This window comes from Triticum aestivum, chromosome 6D, assembly GCF_018294505.1.
Source record: "Triticum aestivum cultivar Chinese Spring chromosome 6D, IWGSC CS RefSeq v2.1, whole genome shotgun sequence".
NCBI lineage: Eukaryota > Viridiplantae > Streptophyta > Magnoliopsida > Poales > Poaceae > Triticum > Triticum aestivum.
This window is the reverse complement of record NC_057811.1, coordinates 4513571-4532417: the sequence shown is the minus strand read 5'-3', so window position 1 is coordinate 4532417 and position 18847 is coordinate 4513571. Positions and strand designations below refer to the sequence as shown.

At 44.9% G+C, this 18847-nt stretch overlaps 1 protein-coding gene and 1 pseudogene across 1 annotated transcript; one reads left to right on the top strand and one right to left on the bottom strand.

The window, feature by feature from the left end:
* Positions 1–8979: 8979 nt before the first annotated feature.
* LOC123140679 (uncharacterized) lies at positions 8980–10091 on the bottom strand. The gene has a single exon (XM_044559965.1). The coding sequence runs from the start codon at positions 9836–9838 to the stop codon at positions 9341–9343; it is 498 nt and encodes a 165-aa protein (XP_044415900.1). The 5' UTR covers positions 9839–10091; the 3' UTR covers positions 8980–9340.
* A 4400-nt stretch (positions 10092–14491) lies between these two features.
* On the top strand, positions 14492–15221 carry LOC123146441 (uncharacterized; annotated as a pseudogene).
* Positions 15222–18847: the final 3626 nt, after the last annotated feature.

Here is an 18847-nt window from a genome sequence, read left to right as displayed (position 1 = left end):
TCGTCTGGTGCCGGCGGCGGCGGGACAGCGCCCGCGTTCATAGTTTTCTTCAAATCCCGTGGTACCTTCACCAGATCTATCCATGGTGGCTACTCTGACAACGGTGCAACTGCTCGCGGCCTTCACAGCTGCTACTCCTCGGCTGTTCGGTGGCACGCTGCTTCGTGGTGACGGCTCGTTGGTGAGTGTCCGCCGGCGCGGCGGCAACCTGGATCTGGTGGGCATGGCGGCAAGCGACGCGTTGGCGCGCTGGGACGTGTGGACTTGGTCCAGCTGATGCGTGCGTCCTCCGGCGTCGCTTGGGCCAGGCCTTGCTAGATGGTGGCTCGGTCTCCCGTCGTCTGTGCGCGGTATCTCGGGCGGTAACGGTGATCCAGAACTTGTTCGGCCTAGAGATGGTGGCTGCAAACTGTGATGGTGCAGCGATTAAGATACGTACTTAATCTTGAGCAATTTTGGTTAGATTCCGACGATAGATTCTAACTTTTCCATTGTGCAAGTTATACGAAAATATCCAAAGCTGAATCATTTGAGAACATAGTTAGACAAAATAAATAGCAATACAAACAGAAAACAAAAAAAGAAGAACAATTAGATTGTGTTGCCGCAACTTCAACCACTATGGTCGACAAATTCACAATTCTTTTTGCTACATAAATACATAATATTCTAATATAAACTAGTAAAAGATCAGTGGCCACATACATCCATCCATTAGATGCAAAGACTAGACTTCCTTGATTGTTCTAAATCAACAACATACTTTAGAGAATTGTACGGACATGACATTTTAGAAATTAATCAAATTAATGAACTAGAAACTTGAAAAATAAAATAAAGCATCATCTTATAAATTGAGTATCCAAGATGAAAAAATATACTGCCTTAAAGTTAAAAGCTACGGACACAGAAAGAAGATAAGTTTAACTCACCTATTGAACCCATATGGCACATTAGTAGATCTTTGTGTTCGAAGTTCTAGATGCAACCATTTCCATCCAACTCCCTTGTCTACAAGCAAAACAAGCCCAAAAACAATTGACAATTTGCAAAGAGCAGTTGAATCGATGATAAACTGTTGATTTAAACACCATATCTTTTTATTAATTGGATGAGGTGAAAGTATAATTTTTTACAAGGATAGTAAATGAAGCCACTCTATTGTTAGGTCCATAGCATCAATGGTTAAAAATAATGGTATGACAGAATAGATGTTTATAGAAAATGCAGCTCTTCAGTGACAAAATTAGTATCCCATTATATAGCAACTTTAGAATTTAATGAACTAGGACTGTTATCGACAAGAAATAAAGCGCATGGTATTATGAATTGATGATTATTATCAAGACCGGCAACGATATTTTTGTCTTTTTGAAGAATAATAAATGAACTGGAGCACATAAAAAGATTTAAGCCTCCAATTGTGCCAGAAGAATTGCTATTCAAGATAACATATAGTTTCAATATATCATTTTCTGTGAAATTGGTGCCATTTTCAGATTACATGAAACTCCTAGTGAATAATTATAGATAAGTGCAAGTAGCAGTGGGTACGCAACAAGTTAGCATGTTAGCAATGGGAATGCAACATAGTAAAATTTGCATTAATGTCCTACCTTCAATATAGCCCCATTTTAAACTAATAAATTACATCACTACATGATCATCATACCGAGCATATTCTTATATATCTAGTCAATCTTTAATTACATGAGGAATATTTCATGAATCAGGTACCAAAATTATCTTAATGAATCTTGGCAAAACAATCTATCTAGATTTTGTTTTGCTTGTGCAATGTAGATAGGGAGGAATTACCTGCGGTATAGAAATTCACATAGGGATAGTAGGTGTTCGAAGACTTGAAATTTCTTTTAATAACGTGTTTGATCTCCATCATGTCAACTTCGAGCGTCAAGTCACCTCTAATCGTAGAAAGAACAATGACATTTGTGTTGCCATCATAGACCTTTATTTCTACTGATTTTTCATTATACCCCTTTTTTCTTACACTTTCTTCATCCATAAACATCTGTTCAAAAAAAAAACATCTGTGGAAAGAGCTCCTCCAGTTGAATGGTTGTTTGCAGAAGAACCCATCTGACAACACCATCATAGTCCGATTTCCGCTCCCATAATTGAATGGTCTGTCTAGACAAGTATGCTAGGCCAAGTCTACTATCCTTTGTCCGTATGAGCTGAACAGATCCGATGGACACAGTAATACATGCTAGGTTCTTAACCACACCAAGGTTCTGATTTTCAAGATCAAACACAAGGACGCCAACTCCACTAAGCAACCAACAAAGTTCATTTTCCAGCAAAGACACCAGGACTTATGAAATAAATTTGATTTGTAATTTCCATGACAATCTCTCCCCATACACCAGATGCGGATTCGTGTAGGCAAGCAGATGCTTGCTTGTGTCTGACAACCCAGATCAAGACCAATTTGAACGGGCTCGAGAAGCAATCGCCGTGCACGTGCCCATCTTGATCATCTGCACACATCACCGAGGCATGCCAGAACGCCACTTCATTGTTATCAAGCCCTGGTGGAAAATTCACGCGGTGTTGTTGACCAGAGAGGGGATCCCACACAATGATCTGGCGATGCTGCCACATATTGACTAGGACGGCAAGGCCATGGCGGCAGCCGAGCAAGTCCCAGCTAGCGTAGGGTTTGCTGGCCTTGGGCATGGAGAAGCGCTCGACAGGGATGTGATGGGGTGGATCTACTGGTTTGAAGATGGTGGGCATGCCCCATTCTTCGACGAAGAAGCCAATGATTGGAGGTTTCTTGTGGTGTCTGCGAAAGTGGGTGAGGAACTTGGGGTCAGAGAGCATGCAGCGCCAGCGAGGGCAGACGAGCGAGGTGTGTTGAAGGGAGGATGGCTGTGGAGGGAGGCGGAGGAGGATCTCCTGGAGGATGTTCTCGTCCTCCAGCGGGGCCGCCGGAGCCGGCAATATGAATGGCTGCAGCTCATACTTGAGTGTATGTACAATGAATCAGGAACAACTTATATCACCTAGCTAAAAATCCTAAAACACAAAAGAGGAATGAAATCATAATATGAAATTGGGGAAGGAGGAGACGGGAGGGAAGTAAGAAAAATCAGGGCTGCTCACGTCTTTTTCTCCCAGCGTCGTGCCGGAGCGCCACCGAAGGTTGACGGCAGGGCTGCACTTCGGAGGTTGGAAGAGGAATCGATGAGCGGGTGGGCAGTCGGTGAGAGGGTTGTGCTGCAGTCGGTGACAGGAACAGCTAGGATCGATGCTATCTCTCAAATATCAAAGTCAATCGTGGCAATCGCTGGCCATGTACCAGCCAATAATTCAACTCTGAGATGCTGCTATCGATTGATGACAGAGATAATCTATTATATAAATACTGGGTCAATCCTACCTTGATTAAGTGGTATTTATTTCCTGCCGGGCAAGTGGTGACCCATAACCATCACATGCAGCGTCCTTTCATCAGCTCAACTAATGTTATCATTATATTAATTTATAATATTATCCTATATTAATTTAAATATTATCCTACAAGCAGCCAACTTCCAGGCCATATGAACTAATATCGCCCTTCCAAAAGCTTCCAGGATTTCTTCTGGTTTTACAAGTACTGCCTAGTGACTGATGTTAGTAGCAAAAGCACCGGAAACTCTGTTCTTGGACTCTATTTTGGGCTACTAAATGCTACTTTTTTCGAATGAAGGGACTCCTGCTGAAAGCTACATAGAACCAAGAATTTTTTTATTTCTTCTTGCAGGCACCAAGATTAATTTCTTCTATTTTTACTACTAGTAAAATGTGAGAACCAAGAAAGTTTATCCTATGTTGCACTGCATTCTGTTGGTTTATGTGTAAATTTTCATACTTAGCAAAACGTTTTTAATGGAGTATCAGCAAAACATACTATATACACGAACGATAGCAGGCTTCAACTATAGTAACACTTGTACATTTTAGCTACGCACCGATGATGACATTTTTTTTGCAACAACAAATGCCATACATATCAACAATATTGCATTAATCAGTTAGAAATTTATCATATTAACGGAGCATTCAAGTTAACTCTAGAAGTAGGAATGAGGTATAGGCGTGTTACATTGGAATGCTACTACTCAGTTGCTCCTGTTTTCGAACTCTACGCTGCACCACTACAGAGAAGCAATCAGTGATGGTGGGCAAGGTTATGTCAAGTATTTTATTAGTTCATCTTAATTAAGATAGGCTTTTGAATTCTACAAATTGGTAGGACATGAATTTTAACAACAAGCTTCAACCTCATGTTTTGAATCTTTTGGTTCTCCTGCTGAGTGAAGGCTGCCGCTTCAGCTGCTAAAAGTATCTCTTCACCCAATACCAGGACGACCGGGTCATAAAATAGAAAACTAAATTAAGGGGAATAAAGTTTCGAGATTTCATAAAAAAAGGAACTCTTTTGGTCTTATTGCATTGCCTACAACCACTTGATCTACTCATACTGATACAACATTATGTGCAGCAAGATGCAGATAATTTTATAAATTACAAACACTTGATGTTGCTAAAAAATATGGATTTATGTATTTTCAGCTGGGTAGCGCAGGGCGGCTTGCAATAGCGAGCTGGTAAGAGCAGTGAGCACACAGCTGTGAAATCATAGTTACCAGCTGAAGGAGGAGTGATGACGAAGACATCACCAAAGAACCCTGGGTGGAGAGTGTTTCAGCCAAGTCGTCCATAAGGTTTTCACCTTGTTTTCCCCTGATTAACTGCACATTTCTCTTTGTTTAATTAATCGAACTAGTCATCAACCCGTGCACCTGCACGGGCTAGTGTCCATGTTAAAATCATTATTAACAGTAATGTAAATATGCAGGAATTTGAATATTAAACTTAGAGCCCATATGATGAGCCATCATTATTTGGGAAGCCTACTTGTTGATACCCAAATGCTAATTTCTTGTAGGAGTTTACGTAAAGTTTCTGGTTGTGTTCATATGTAAACTTTTCAAAGATAGCTTTTTGAGTAGACGAAACTTGTTGAAAAGTGAAACATGCCAGAATAATGTTGGTACTATAAATGTATATCATGCATCATGGTGATAGCAACATAACACTATTATTTCCTTATAAGGTAATTTACTGGAACAACTCTGTGAACCAAACACTATGATTTTTTTTACTTGTCATAGGAATATTACAATGAAACTGAATTATAGTGGAAAATTTGATTCAGCAAATTCCTTCTGTCTATTATATTAAATGTCTCAAATTACTTGGTGCATGCATGTGAATTCAAGCATTTGGTTTTTTTAAACTCTACACAACAGCCAATACTCGATTCTCTAAAAGGGAATTTCTCAAACACTATTTGAAAGGCTCAATTGACGTTCAATACTATTTGATGAAGCAAGTCATTATGTTGAATGAACACCATGTAATAACTATACTGGGCCACACATACAGTAGATCAATCCAATACAACTTAATTTTCCAATGCCCCAACAGTAGATCAATTATAATAGAAACATCGATTTAACTTCAAAAATGCAAATAATTGCAATGTCTAACATTCAAGTCACTGGAAGGAAGTACTGGTATTGGTATCGAGAGTCATCACCAGCGGTGCAAGATATTCAAAATACCAGAAGATATTCAAAGTTTTTAGAAAATATAGCATAACTAAACAGCCGGGATACACACAAACATCATTTATGACATGTGTAGGTTTATAATTCTGAATCACCAAATACATGCCAAGTAATAAAAATGCATTTAAATGGATGGACAAACTATGGCAAAGGATAAAGGGTAGCATTTAGAGCATATAGGGCAGCGTCCCAAGACGAAACAATATGATATGAAAAAATGGTATGCAGGGAAGTGATAGGACCTTCTGTAAATTTGCAGCAAGAATTAAGCCCATTAGTTTTGTATAATGGTAGTACTGTACCTATACATTAGAAAAATCTAACTATTCACCACATCAAACAGTAAGGTTAAGGAAAATATGTGGTCTGGGATAACGTATAAATTTGGCTGGAAAAATAGATAAACAAAATTTGCATGTTCGAACTTTATTTGGAACAACAAAAATATAACATACTGAAGGCGTTAGTGTGCCATAGGCTTCTACAGAATCAACAGTAGAATTTACTACATGAGTATAAATATAACTTATATGATTAGAAAATCTCTTAGGAGCTCAGTTTAAATGTAAATATCCTAATGATGTATTAATTGACTGTGGTCACGACGTACATAAAACTCGTCTTTCAAGCAACAATATCCCGTGGTAAAAAAAGTGCACCTCTAGATTCAAATGAAAGAGGAAAGGTTGCCTACATGCGATAATGGCAAAACTGACATCAAGGTCCAAGCAGAGGCACCCCGCTAATGACGTAGTTGATGAAAGTCGACATCATGGAGGTGCACAATCTGTACTATGGATGGGGCCGTTCGTAATGAAGAGGATCGCGAGCTAGGAGCAACATGATGCACTGCGAGAGGTCGTTTGGATTTGAAGGCTAGGTGGTCCAAACTCAATTATATGAAGTTTTGAACGCAAAGAGAAATATGTATCTAACTGAAGAACAAAACCCACCCAACTGAATGTTCTTTTGATGCAATGCTCTTTAGATAGCAACTAACATTCACAATCATAGCATGTATTTTGATCCCCCCTCACAATGGACAGAACTTTAGTAATGCTAAGCACGACAATGAATTGCACACCAATATAAAAGAAGTGAAACCTCATGCACATGAAACAAAACTGTATATAACTGAATGTGTGGTTTATCTGTATTGTACTTATGTGTGCCTAATGAATAAGAATGGATATTTTTAATGATATAGGGTCAGAATTTCATCCTTGGTAGATAGAGAACATGTACATGTTTGTGATGCAAGATTCTTGTATGTAACTACGAACTACATTCTTTCTACAAAAATTGTGGATGTGCATCCCGATACGATTATACTGAATGAAATCATGAGGGTAACTTTGTTTCTATGAAAAGGCCCTGTCCCGGTTCCATGCATATTTCATTGAAAATGAAACACATAGAACATCGTTCTATGGACCAACTTACAGCAACACTGCTGGTTCAGCGAAAGGAGTAAAACAAAAACTGATATCATCCTGGGCAAGATAACCCGGTAACCAAATATTCAGAAACTAGGGGATCACCACAGTTCGAGTCTTTGACCACTCTCCTTCGTTGGTAGTCCTCTTGTTCAGTAGCAGGTGAGCACTAGGATTCCGCCCCTTTCAGATCGATTTCCATGGTGCCGTCATGAGCATAAATATAGCATGTATGACTGAAATTCGACTATTCCCAAACTTACTCTGCAACTCTGCATGTAATTTATTCTTTGAAAATATTCTTATCTTTTTATATCCAGTAAATTCAGCGGGCTAGCGCTACAGGTTAGGCAAGAGCAAAAAAACTCAGGCATATTTATCCAAAGCAGCTGATGGTATTACCTCTTGGTCGCCATTGCCAAGGCGGATGCTAGTCCGGAGACGACCCCAGCATGACTTGTTAAGTAGTGGTGACCTCATGATAAATTTTGATGGTGTTGGTGATCCGTCGGCCTGGCCTTCCGTGATTTATTTCAGTCCAACAAACTCTTAATTGTACAGTAATTTTCTGATTATGTATGAATGTAAGGCTATCTCTGGAGAAACATCTATAACGACCATTAGATGATCACAATAGCTGGATCAAACAGACATATAATCTGAATTTTGGTTCCACAACAGCACATGTGAAGAAAAAAAAGTAACTTCAGGGTGCTCTTGCGTACCTGGCCGATAGCGCAGGCGGCCGCTGCGATCTCGAGCAATCATGATGGGTTGGTGAAACCGCGAAAAGTTGAGGCTATGATTATTTGCTATGGCAAGTAGGTCTAGATCGGTGCGAGGCCAAGAAAACCACAAAAGTACTGCTGCAAGTAATTTTGGAGGGGGTTAGTCAAACAAATCTACCGCAGCGACCGGCAGGGAGGAGGAGCATATGCCTGAAACGGAGGCGATCGTAGATTGAAAGACCTCATCATCAAGGAGCAAGCGAAGAATATGTATAGGGAGAGGTAGGTCGGTTGATTTCTGTTAGGAGCAGCAGAATTTTTCATGTGGGGAAGAAGAAAAACATGAGACCAAGAACGACAGGAGAAATTGAGAGAGAGAGAGGTCGTGACAAAGAGAGATTACATTCGAGGGGCTTAGTCAAACGGGTCTGTAGCAGCGAGAGAGCAAGAGGGACTTGAGAGATCGAGAGAGAGAGAGAGAGAGAGAGACGTGAGAAAGAGAGACTGTTTTTTTTCTCTTTCAAGGAAAGAGCGACCACGTTTTGAAGGAAAGAGAGACCATGATTGCTACGATTCTGGTCTTGATGTTTTTTTTTGTTGTGAGATTTCTCGGAAGATCTAGACCGTAATAACTCGGTCCCACCAGATTAACGACTCGTAAAATCTGATTAACATGGTAATTTCTAGGGTCTGTAGCAGCGAGAGAGCAAGAGGGACTTGAGAGAGAGAGAGAGAGAGAGAGAGAGAGAGAGAGAGAGAGAGACGTGAGAAAGAGAGACTATGTTTTTTTTCTCTTTCAAGGAAAGAGCGACCACGTTTTGAAGGAAAGAGAGACCATGATTGCTACAATTCTGGTCGTGATGTTTTTTTTCTGTTGTGAGATTTCTCCGAAGATCTAGACCGTAATAACTCGGTCCCACCAGATTAACGGCTCGTAAAATCTGATTAACGTGGTAATTTCTAAGGAGTCTAGAATTAGTATAGGTATAGATAGATAGATAGATAGATAGATAGATAGATGTGGTCTTTAGGCTTTGGCTGAAAAAAAAAAAGAATGATCCTACGGAATAAAGTTGAGATGCGTGTGAAGTAATGCAATTATATTATATCATTTTTTGGGTGGATGGAATAAGATTCACCTCATCGTAATAAGAACCATGAGAAACAAAATAAGAACATGAATACACTCACTATATACATAGCTCTTTAGTGCAAAGTTGCACACACTTGAGAGGAACAATTGCTGACATGCACGGACCCCCACGACTACTTGATCTAATCAGACTTAGACAACATTATGTGCAGCCAGCTGCACATAATTTTATTCATTACAAACCCTTGACAAGAACAACCAACTGCAGATAGTACAGACATGCACATGTAGCTAATAAAACTCGATCGACTCAGACTCGTACAACATTATACGCTGCAAGGAGCGCATAATTTTATTCATTACAACACAATATAGAAAAGTACGAAATGCAAATACGAAACTGCCAGGTGCACTTGCTCCAGGGCTTGTTGCATTTGTTCATGGACGGAAGCAAGGATTCTGGCGCTCCATCCTAGCCAATGCTTCGCGTATCTCTCCGATACCTTGCATCACCTGTCCCAGGTCACTCCTTAGATGCCGGATCTCTCTGCTGAGATAAGACATCGTCTGATCCATGTTCCTGCTCAGATCTGCCAGGATTTCGACCTGTTCATGGGTCTCATGGCCTTCCAAATGCTCAGCAATTTCACGAGGCAGTCGCTCTATCAACTCTTTTATCTTTTCAACATCTTTCTCTGCCTTTATCTGATCGATCACCTCTTGATGATCCCTGTCTATGTCACTGCCAAGCTTGTTCAGTAAAAACAAGTTTGTCCAGTTGAGCTGCTTATGCTCCCCAAAGCCCCCTTCTCCCGCGATTATGAAAGGCACAAATTTTCCATAAGGCCCACCCAGATCCAGGTAGCTGTTTGATGGAAGCTCTCTAGCCTCATAATTGGAAGTCCTAACTCCTGCCAGTGGAAGCCTGTAAGCCATTGATTATCACTTACTTGCCAAGCTGAAGAACTTCGGCGCCTTTGGAGAAGAGAACCCTCAACTCCTGCTGCTGCACCCTCCCTCTAATGCTAATGGTGTCTATGGAGCTCGAATTGGAATTTCTATTTTCTGAGGCATGCTTGGATGGATGAACTTGATGTCCTATTTATAGAGTGCAAGCCACATGTGAAGTTGCTAGAAGTGCTCACAATCGAGCCATCATGGCTCTGATTGAAGTGGCAGTCACGGGTGAAGCTGCTAGAACACTAAGGACGTGTGCACCTTCACTTTGTACGTACTTGCATGTATATATTGCGCAAGAACCATGTACACTATCAGTATGGGCAGCAATAATGATCAATAATTTACACAAGGATATTACTACGTGTTGGCATCAAATTATCCTTTAGAGAAAAGGAAAACGCACCACGTCACACGGCATGCTGCTAGAACATTGAACACGCGCCCCATTACTTTGTACTTGCTTGCATCTGGGCAGCAACCATGTATGTCATGGGCAGAACTAATCTACAGTACCAGTATGCGCAACAATAATATACTCCGATATAGGACAATTTCATACATGAATCACGCAAGCCTATTGGTTTTTCCTGCTGGCGTCAATCTCTAGCCGGTTAGAATGTTGATACTTGATGAATGGAATAAGATCAACACAGATGGCTTAAAACTAGTAGGGGTGTGTTTGGTTGCTTTCTTAGCCGGGCCTGGCTGAGAGGAGAAAACGGGACAGGCTGAGCAGGGCCTGGTTTAGGAAATACAGGGTAAAATATCACATTGGCGTGTTATCAGCCCTTGCCAACCGTCTACCGGGGTGGGGGCCTCGGTCCGCGACCTTCTTGGTGCATCGGGCTTTGAGGTGGTCCGGCTCGTGGCAACATAAAGTCTGGTGACCAAGTGGGCCGGAGGCGAGCGTCGCCTTGCAGCTGGAATGCTGGATCGATCTGCCTCAATGTTTTTAGTGCACGTCCTAGATCAGGAGCTCGGCTACAATGTTTTCATGGGAATGACCATATCCTCGACATGATTTGCTTGCTCCTCTATGTGTATGGTGGTGATCTTGGACGTAACAATGTTCCACTTATTTGGTAGCATCACTCCCTAGTCAGCTAAGCTTGATAAGGTCGTTGATAATGTTAGTAGTGTCGAAGGTAGATTCTAGATATTTTTTATATGGGATATTAGAATTATATGAAACATCACATGATTTTGGAAACCCATTTATTCAGTAAAGGATAAATATCTTTATTTTATTTTCTGAATTTTTTACTATTCCTATTTCGTATTTTCTTGGCTTTCAATGTCATACATCGTACTTTGCTGCCCTTAGACTTTACAAGACCTGGTGTAGAAAGAGAAATATGGTGTAAATTTACATCTGGCTTTAAACCAACTCTGTTGGTCTTATTCCATTCATCAAGTATGGACATTCTAACCAGCCAAATATCGATGCCAACAGGTAAACAAATAGCCTTGCGTGATTCACGTATGAAATTGTCATATATCGTACATTGTTGCTGCCCATACAGATATTGATGCAAGTACAAAGTGATGGTGCACGTGCTCAGTGTTCTAGCGGCTTCCCATGTGACTTGGTGACTTTTCCTACCAATATCTTTGCGTGATTCACGTATGACCTTTGTCCCCTATTGTATATTATTGCTGCCCATAAGGATACTATCAGAGCATCGACAGACGGGTCTCTCATACCCGTCACAAGCGCCCGGCAGGCTGTCTAGTCATTGACCGGTCACAAATTTCATCCAAACAGACCTCTCAAACGGGCCTCAAATGCCCAGGCTGGCCAGCACCCCTCATATCCAGCCCAAATATAGGACGGATATGGGGCTGCCCGGGCACGCCTGGGCATGTCCGCCTGACAGGTCCGGCCCATCACGGACCCCACAAAAAACTCCAATCCGGGCGGCGAGCTCAAACCCTAGCTCACTCTCTCCCTCTCTCGCTACGCCCGTCCACTCCTCCCCCTCTCCGATTCCGATCCCATCCACCACCATGAGCAGTTCTGGCAGCAACTCTGGCTTGGAGCTCTACTATGAGGAGGAGATGGCCCTCCGCATAGGGCTGGAGCGGTCCAAGGTGGAGACCGGCGGCAGCTCCGGATCTGTAGCGTCGCCGCACCTCCCGCGCCGACGCAGTGCGGACGCCGGAGCTAGACCCTCCCAGCCCGCGTCCAGCGAGGCCCGGTCAGCACAGTCCGCGCCTCGGCCCCACGCCGTCTCCTTCCCCTGTCGGCCACTCCTGCATGCGGCCCGCTGGGTGCTTGTGCTCGTGCCTCCGGCCCGCACGCGCACTCCGGAGTCGGAGGCGCGCGTCGCGTACCATGAGAGGCAGCGTGCATGGGAGAGGGAGGCGGCGAAGCAGTCCGTGCGCCGCCGCGGTGGGACGGAGTCGGATGCCGACGAGGACGCGCGCCTCCTCGCCTCGGTGTACTGCCGCTCCCTCACGACGGCGGAGACGGACGCTCGGCGCCTCTGACAAAAGAACGCCAAGGCGCTCCGGCTAGGCATTGAGCAGTCGGAGCGCGAGTCAAAGGAGGCAGCGGCGAAGAAGGCTCGGGTCAAGGCTGAAGCGGGAGCAGGACAGGACGGCCCGTCTGATGAAGGGGCTCGTCGTCCTCTCCGACGCCTGCTCTGACGGCGGCGACAGCTGCACCTCATCGTTTATCCGTTTGGATGTGGTGAAGTATGTTTATCTGTTTGCAGCTCAATTTTTTGTCCGTCGTTTGATCATATAGAATAGATCAACATGTGTATTGATAGTATGGATATAAGACGCCGGATAAGAGATACGCAGATGCACAATGGCAAATATGTGGGGTGTCCGGTCAGTGCCCGCGGACGCGCCTGGACGACGTCCGCGGATGTTTGAAGGGTCGGATTTGTCAACTCCGGATGTAGATGCTCTTACTATACATGATTGTTGCCCATATTATACATGCAAGTACGTACAGAGTGATAGTGAGTGCACACGTCGGCAATGTTCCAGCAGCTTCACCTGGGACTGCCACTTCAATCAGAGCCATGTTGTCTTGTACTCTATAAATAGGAATTTATAATCAGAGCCATGATGGCACGAGTGTGAGGATAAGGGCTTGCAACACAATGTTACAGTAAATCATGCAATATGTGTCTACGATCTGCAATAAATGTTGAGGCCTGGTGGTGGCGGTACCGGGCTTCTTCAACTAAGAGCGGACGCAAGATCATGGCGGCATCAGGCATCTTCAATGGTTATAAGATACTTGTTGATAGACTTTGCCAAATAAATTTTTTGATGATATGTCATACAATAAAAGATTGAAGAGAAGAAGGTTGTATGTACATGAACCAACACCCCTTGCACAAGGTTCAATGTAGAATGAGAAAGCACCTTATTTATTATCTCACATTCTATTGGGTAAACTAGATACAACTCATTAAAGTTGTATGTTAATAAGATGTTAGTTGATGACATGGCATATTTTATCAACAAGCTAACATACAAACTATTGGAGATGCCCTTACTGGCAGCGGTGATGGGCGGGTGGATGCTGGCGCCGACCTACTGCTTCGTGGCCGGCGGGTCTTTGCGGGCCCGATTTAGGCGTCGCCGGGCCCAGGGTGGAATGGTATGCCCAGCTGCCGCGTCCGGACGGCGACCGTGACGGTGCCGAAGGCACGGGCCTTCCGCACAACGACAGTGGAGATGGTTCCCTCCCACGCGGCTCCGGTGCTGCTGCTCCGGTCACCTGGTGCGTCTCTCTCCGTCCTCTTGGCCTCGTGGTGGTGATCTAAGTGAGGCGGCGTGGGTGGCGTCAAGACCGCGGTGGCACATACTCGTGGGCGGCGAGGTGGCTGCTTGGCTTCGGCCCGGTTTGGCAGTGGGGTTTGGATTGCGGGAGAATTCCTTGCCGGTTCTTCCGACTCCGATGCGGTGACACCTGCGGTGCCGCCATCCCTTCCTAGGGTGTTGGAGGTATCCATCCCCCACTCCCTTCCACGTGCCGAGAGAAACCGTAGGACATGTCCGAGCAGCAGCGTAGTCGGCGTCACATTCCTTCTTGGAGGTGCTGCTTGGTACGCGGCGGATCGGAGCTTTTGTCTGTGGTGGGTCGATTTCGGAGGGCGCAGCAGTAGCGGGTCATCCATGCTTTGTCGAGCTGCCGTTGATGGCATTTGTTTCTTCTTCTTTGTTTTTTTCTCTTTTCTTTTGGGCTTCTTGTCCTGGTTGCCCCAGCAATTGCTATGCAATCAGTGTTGGTTGCTTTGTAATACATAGCGGGGAACCTTTTTTGAGTAAAATGAAAGAGACATAAGGTCTAAATTTGACGCCAACGTGTAGTAATATCTCTGTCCCCTATTGTACATTATTGCTGCCCATACTTATAGTGTGCATTGTTGTTTCCCATAATATACATGCAAGTACGTACAGAGTGAAGGTGCACACGCCATTAGTGCTCTAGCAGCTTCACCGGTGACTGCCATTTCAATCAGAGCCATGCTGGCACGATTGTGAGCACTTCTAGCAACTTCACATGTGGCTTGCACTCTATAAATAAGACACCAAGTTCATCCATCCAAGCATGCCTCAGAAAATATAAATTCAAATTTCAGCTCCATAGACACCATTAGCAGGAGTTGAGGGTTCTCTTCTCCAAAGGCGCCGAAGTTCTTCAGCTTGGCAAGTAAGTGATAATCAATGGCTTACAGGCTTCCACTGGCAGGAGTTAGGACTTCCAATTATGAGGCTAGAGAGCTTCCATCAAACAGCTACCTGGATCTGGGTGGGCCTTATGGAAAATTTGTGCCTTTCATAATCGCGGGAGAAGGGGGCTTTGGGGAGCATAAGCAGCTCAACTGGACAAACTTGTTTTTACTAATTAAAAAGCTTGGCAGTGACATAGACAGCGATCATGTAGAGGTGATCAATCTGATCAAACTTGTTTTTACTAATCAAGATAAAAGAGTTGATAAAGCGACTGCCCCGTGAAATTTCCGAGCAATTGGAAGGCCTCGAGACCCATGAACAGGTTGAAATCCTGACAGGTATGAGTAGGAACATGGATCGGAGGATGTCCTATCTCACCCAATGTTTAAATAGCGGGCTATGGCATATAGCGGCAACCCTTAAAAACAGCTATAGCTGGGCTATAGCGAGGCTATGGCGGCAAATTGTACATGAAATCATTTAGCGGTAACATGCTCAAACAGCTATAGTGGGGCTATAGCTGGATATTTGAAAATATGATCTCACCACAGAGATCCGGCGTCTAAGAAGTGACCTGGGAGAGGTGATGAAAGGTATCGGAGAAATACGCGGAGCATTGGATAGGATGGAGCGACAAAATCCTTGCTACCATCCATGAACAAATGCAACAAGCCCCGGAGTTTGTGCTCCTGGCAGCTACGTATTTGGGTATCGTACTTTTCTATATTGTATTGTAATGACTAAAATTATGCGCTCCCTGCAGCGTATAATGTTGTACGAGTCTGCGTCGGTCGAGTTTTTTGGGAAGTAGATCATCTCCGAGGGGGCTATACAGAAGTACGTCATCGTCACCATCATGACGAAGTTGCCACCCCTCATGCTCTACTACTTCTGGTTTTTCCTGAGGAACTCCTCGGTGACTCCACGAATAAGAAACGGACAAATGTTACAAGTGGTAAATCCGAAACAGTACAAACCAAACCAAGCGAAGATTCTGATCACGGGTCCATAATAGGAGTAACTAATTTTTACTCAAATTAAATAGTCCCAGCTTCCCATATAAATACGTGGACACCTAGACAAACAAGAAAGTAGATCATCTCCGCTGCCAAGTCCATCTGCCCCCTCGGTGAAATCACCTGCAATAATGCGGTTACCTTGTCTTCCAGTGTTCCTTAGCCCAACGCTTTCTTGGCCCTCTGCAAGACGTCTATCTTCCGCCTGCTGCCCCTTGGCGGTCAGTGTCAAGCTCGTTCTCCTTTTGTTGCTGGTGGCTACAGAAGCACCACAACGAGGCTGTATTCAATGGTGACACCCCCTCTCTCGCACGCCTTTTGAGCTTATGCCATGACAAAGTCGCCAGCCCTAGTCGTATAGGGACGATGTGGACTCCTGGCTTGACTACCTCTCTCTCTCTCTCTCTCTCTCTCTCTCTCTCTCTCTCTCTCTCTCTCTCTCTCTCTTGTAATAACTCGGGTTTCTGCCACTTCCTTATATATGAGAAAATAGAAACGATTCCCGTGAAACTTGTCTAGAGAATAACTATTAATTCTAGTATTTTACCACACATATCCTAACCACTATAGTTTTTTCCAGCGACTATTTTAACAATGCATCTACATCTCATAGCAAAATGTGACGCTTTTATATTGTAAAGCTTTTATAATCTAGAAGGTCAAAGGTCAAATTTATTGTAAGTGTGACCAAAACACCAGGTACACTAGAAAGAAAGTTGAAACTTTGTTGGCTAGAAATAAGGAGCGAGGGAGTACCCATATGCCAAGAGGGAGTACCCACAAGCCAGTTTGAGCGCGAGCTGCTACATAAGATCCTGCTAATTTGATCCTCTGCGTGACATCGTCACTACTTTCATCTTGCATAGGATATACACGATTACCATTGCCACCCAAACTTGTCAAGTATGTCATATCATCAGCGTAGATGTGGTTTCTCTGCACCCTGCCAAGTCCAACCGCCGGCACGTCAACCGCCCTGGACATTTTCCCCAAAAATAAGGCACAGTCTCCCAAGCTCGTTACCTCCTCCCACTTACAAGCATACTTTGTCGTCGACTCATCAGCCAGCACAAAAACCTTGAAGAAAGGCTCGTGGCAGTTGTTGTACAATGGTAATTTCCCTAGCACCATCGCTAGCTTGCCTCGCAGCTCAACAATGTTAGTTGACCATATGAAAGGTTCATTATCAATCTGGATACACAACTCGACCTCAACAGCGACAAGAGGCCTGCCGTATTTGTTCACGCCTATATTGAACTTGATCAGGCCCATTGAGGCGGTGAGGCCATACAATCTTCCATTGTAGAATACGATGTCCTTAAGGATGTGTCCATTAAACATGTATGTCGTCCATCTGTCGGCTAGACAACCAATCTTGCAGACGGCGATGTTGCTTCGCAGGGGGGTGGTGGCGAGGATGCAGTCACTTGACACGGGGAATTTCGAGAAGACAACCTTCGAGCCCGAGTAGACATTCCTCATGTTCTTTGCGTGGACGAGCAACTCAACACCGGAAAACACGTTCACAACATCAAGCTGCTTGTCCTTCCCGAGCGCGGCGACCCAGCCGCCGCCATTTGCTCCCACTAGCCGCTTGCCGACGAGCGCCTCGCTTTTGAGCGGGATGTGCAGGACCCTGCCGTCCTCTGGGCAGTATGCATGCATTGTTTTGCAATCATCGCCGTATAAGGAGGGGAAGATGAGCCAGGGCAGGGTGGGCGGCGCGGCATGCCTGGCCGTGATCGCGACGGCTCGCCACGAGCTACACACGGCGGCGAAGCGTACGCGGTGGAGGAAGCTGCCGACGTTGAGGTAGACCACTTGAAGGAGATCGTCAGGGAGATCGGTCCACTGTACCGATGTCGCCATCGATGGCCTCCTATGTGTTATGGCAAGTACTGGGCAAGCTGCCGACGTTGAGGTAGATGAAAACAATGAACACGCGCAGAAAAAAGGGATAGCCGAGGCTACGTCTCCTACTATTAGTTTTCCTCTTTATTTCCTTTTCTCCCGGTACAATATTTTTGCGTTGGCTTTGTATATATGGATACACAGTCGACCCAACCGACCCAAAAAATCAACTAAACCTACTCGTATACGATGACTCACGCAGCATATAAAATCGTAATCGGACTCAGCATGAATTCTAGCTAACTTCTAGTGACGTAGGCAACTAGCAAAGTTTTGGGCAAGTGCTACTCCTAGCCAGACTCAGCATGCACACTAACTACTGGACACCTAGCGCAGATACTCGCCTAGAGTAATACAATGAAACTAATTAACCTCTAATCAAGATTACATCCACTAGCAAAGTTATCTGCTGAGTTCGCCCTTACGTACGCAACATGTATATGCTTTTATTGCCTGGCTGGAGTCCCAAACGTATACTTACGGAAACCGACTTAATTGATAGTACTTGATAGTCGTAGCTCTGTTCCGTATGTTAGAATGGAGAGAGAGGATTGGTGGAATAGTTGTTGTATTGTTTGAGCCTCATGGGCATATATATAGGAGTACAATGACCTACTTGGAGTACAAGAAAAGCCAGAAGAAATCGTAGTCTATCTCGTTTTTCCTAATAATCAATATACTCAACATCCCCCCGCAGTCACAACGGTAGCGACGCAGACGGTGAGACTGGAGACGAATCCGAAGGTAAGCCGACGGACACCCCCGACAGTCGACGCATCGCGTTAGTCGTGGCTGGAGTGAAAACCGACGAGTTTGCTCAAGCAAGGCAGCAGCCCTTTGTGCCGTTTGTCGATGTAGCCGAGAGCGTGGGTGGTGTAGCCGTCGTCGAGGTAGCCATGCTAAGAACGCCGTGATCGATGTCGAGTCGGGGTAGCCGGTATCGAGGTAGTCGCTGTGGACAGGGAAGAAGAGCGGCGGCGGCAGCCTGAGGAGGCGGCAGCGGCTAGGTCAGAAGCGCGGCGACGGTGCTCGAAGTAGGCGAGGAAGAACCCGACAGCGTGGCGAAGACCGGCGCAGACGGTGGCGTTCCCTCGCCTAGGAGACGGCGTGACGCATACCACGTAGAAGTCGACGCGCGCGGGGACGGCGAAGTGGACTGCGAGCCGCGACGCTATGTCCCGAAGGGGCGACACAATGGCAGCGCGTGGGTCGGGGTGACGGCGGGGAAGACCTCAGGACGGTTGCGGTTGCAGGAACCGTGTGTCGCGCTCACTATGGCCCGATAGGACGACGAAGTGGCAGCGCGAGGGTAGGTGCAGCCTGAGCGGACGGCCTCGGGGCGGCGATGGACCGCGGG

Coding starts and splice junctions, on each gene's coding strand:
- LOC123140679 (XM_044559965.1), bottom strand. CDS start 9,838: ATGGCTTACAGGCTTCCACTGGCAGGAGTTAGGACTTCCAATTATGAG.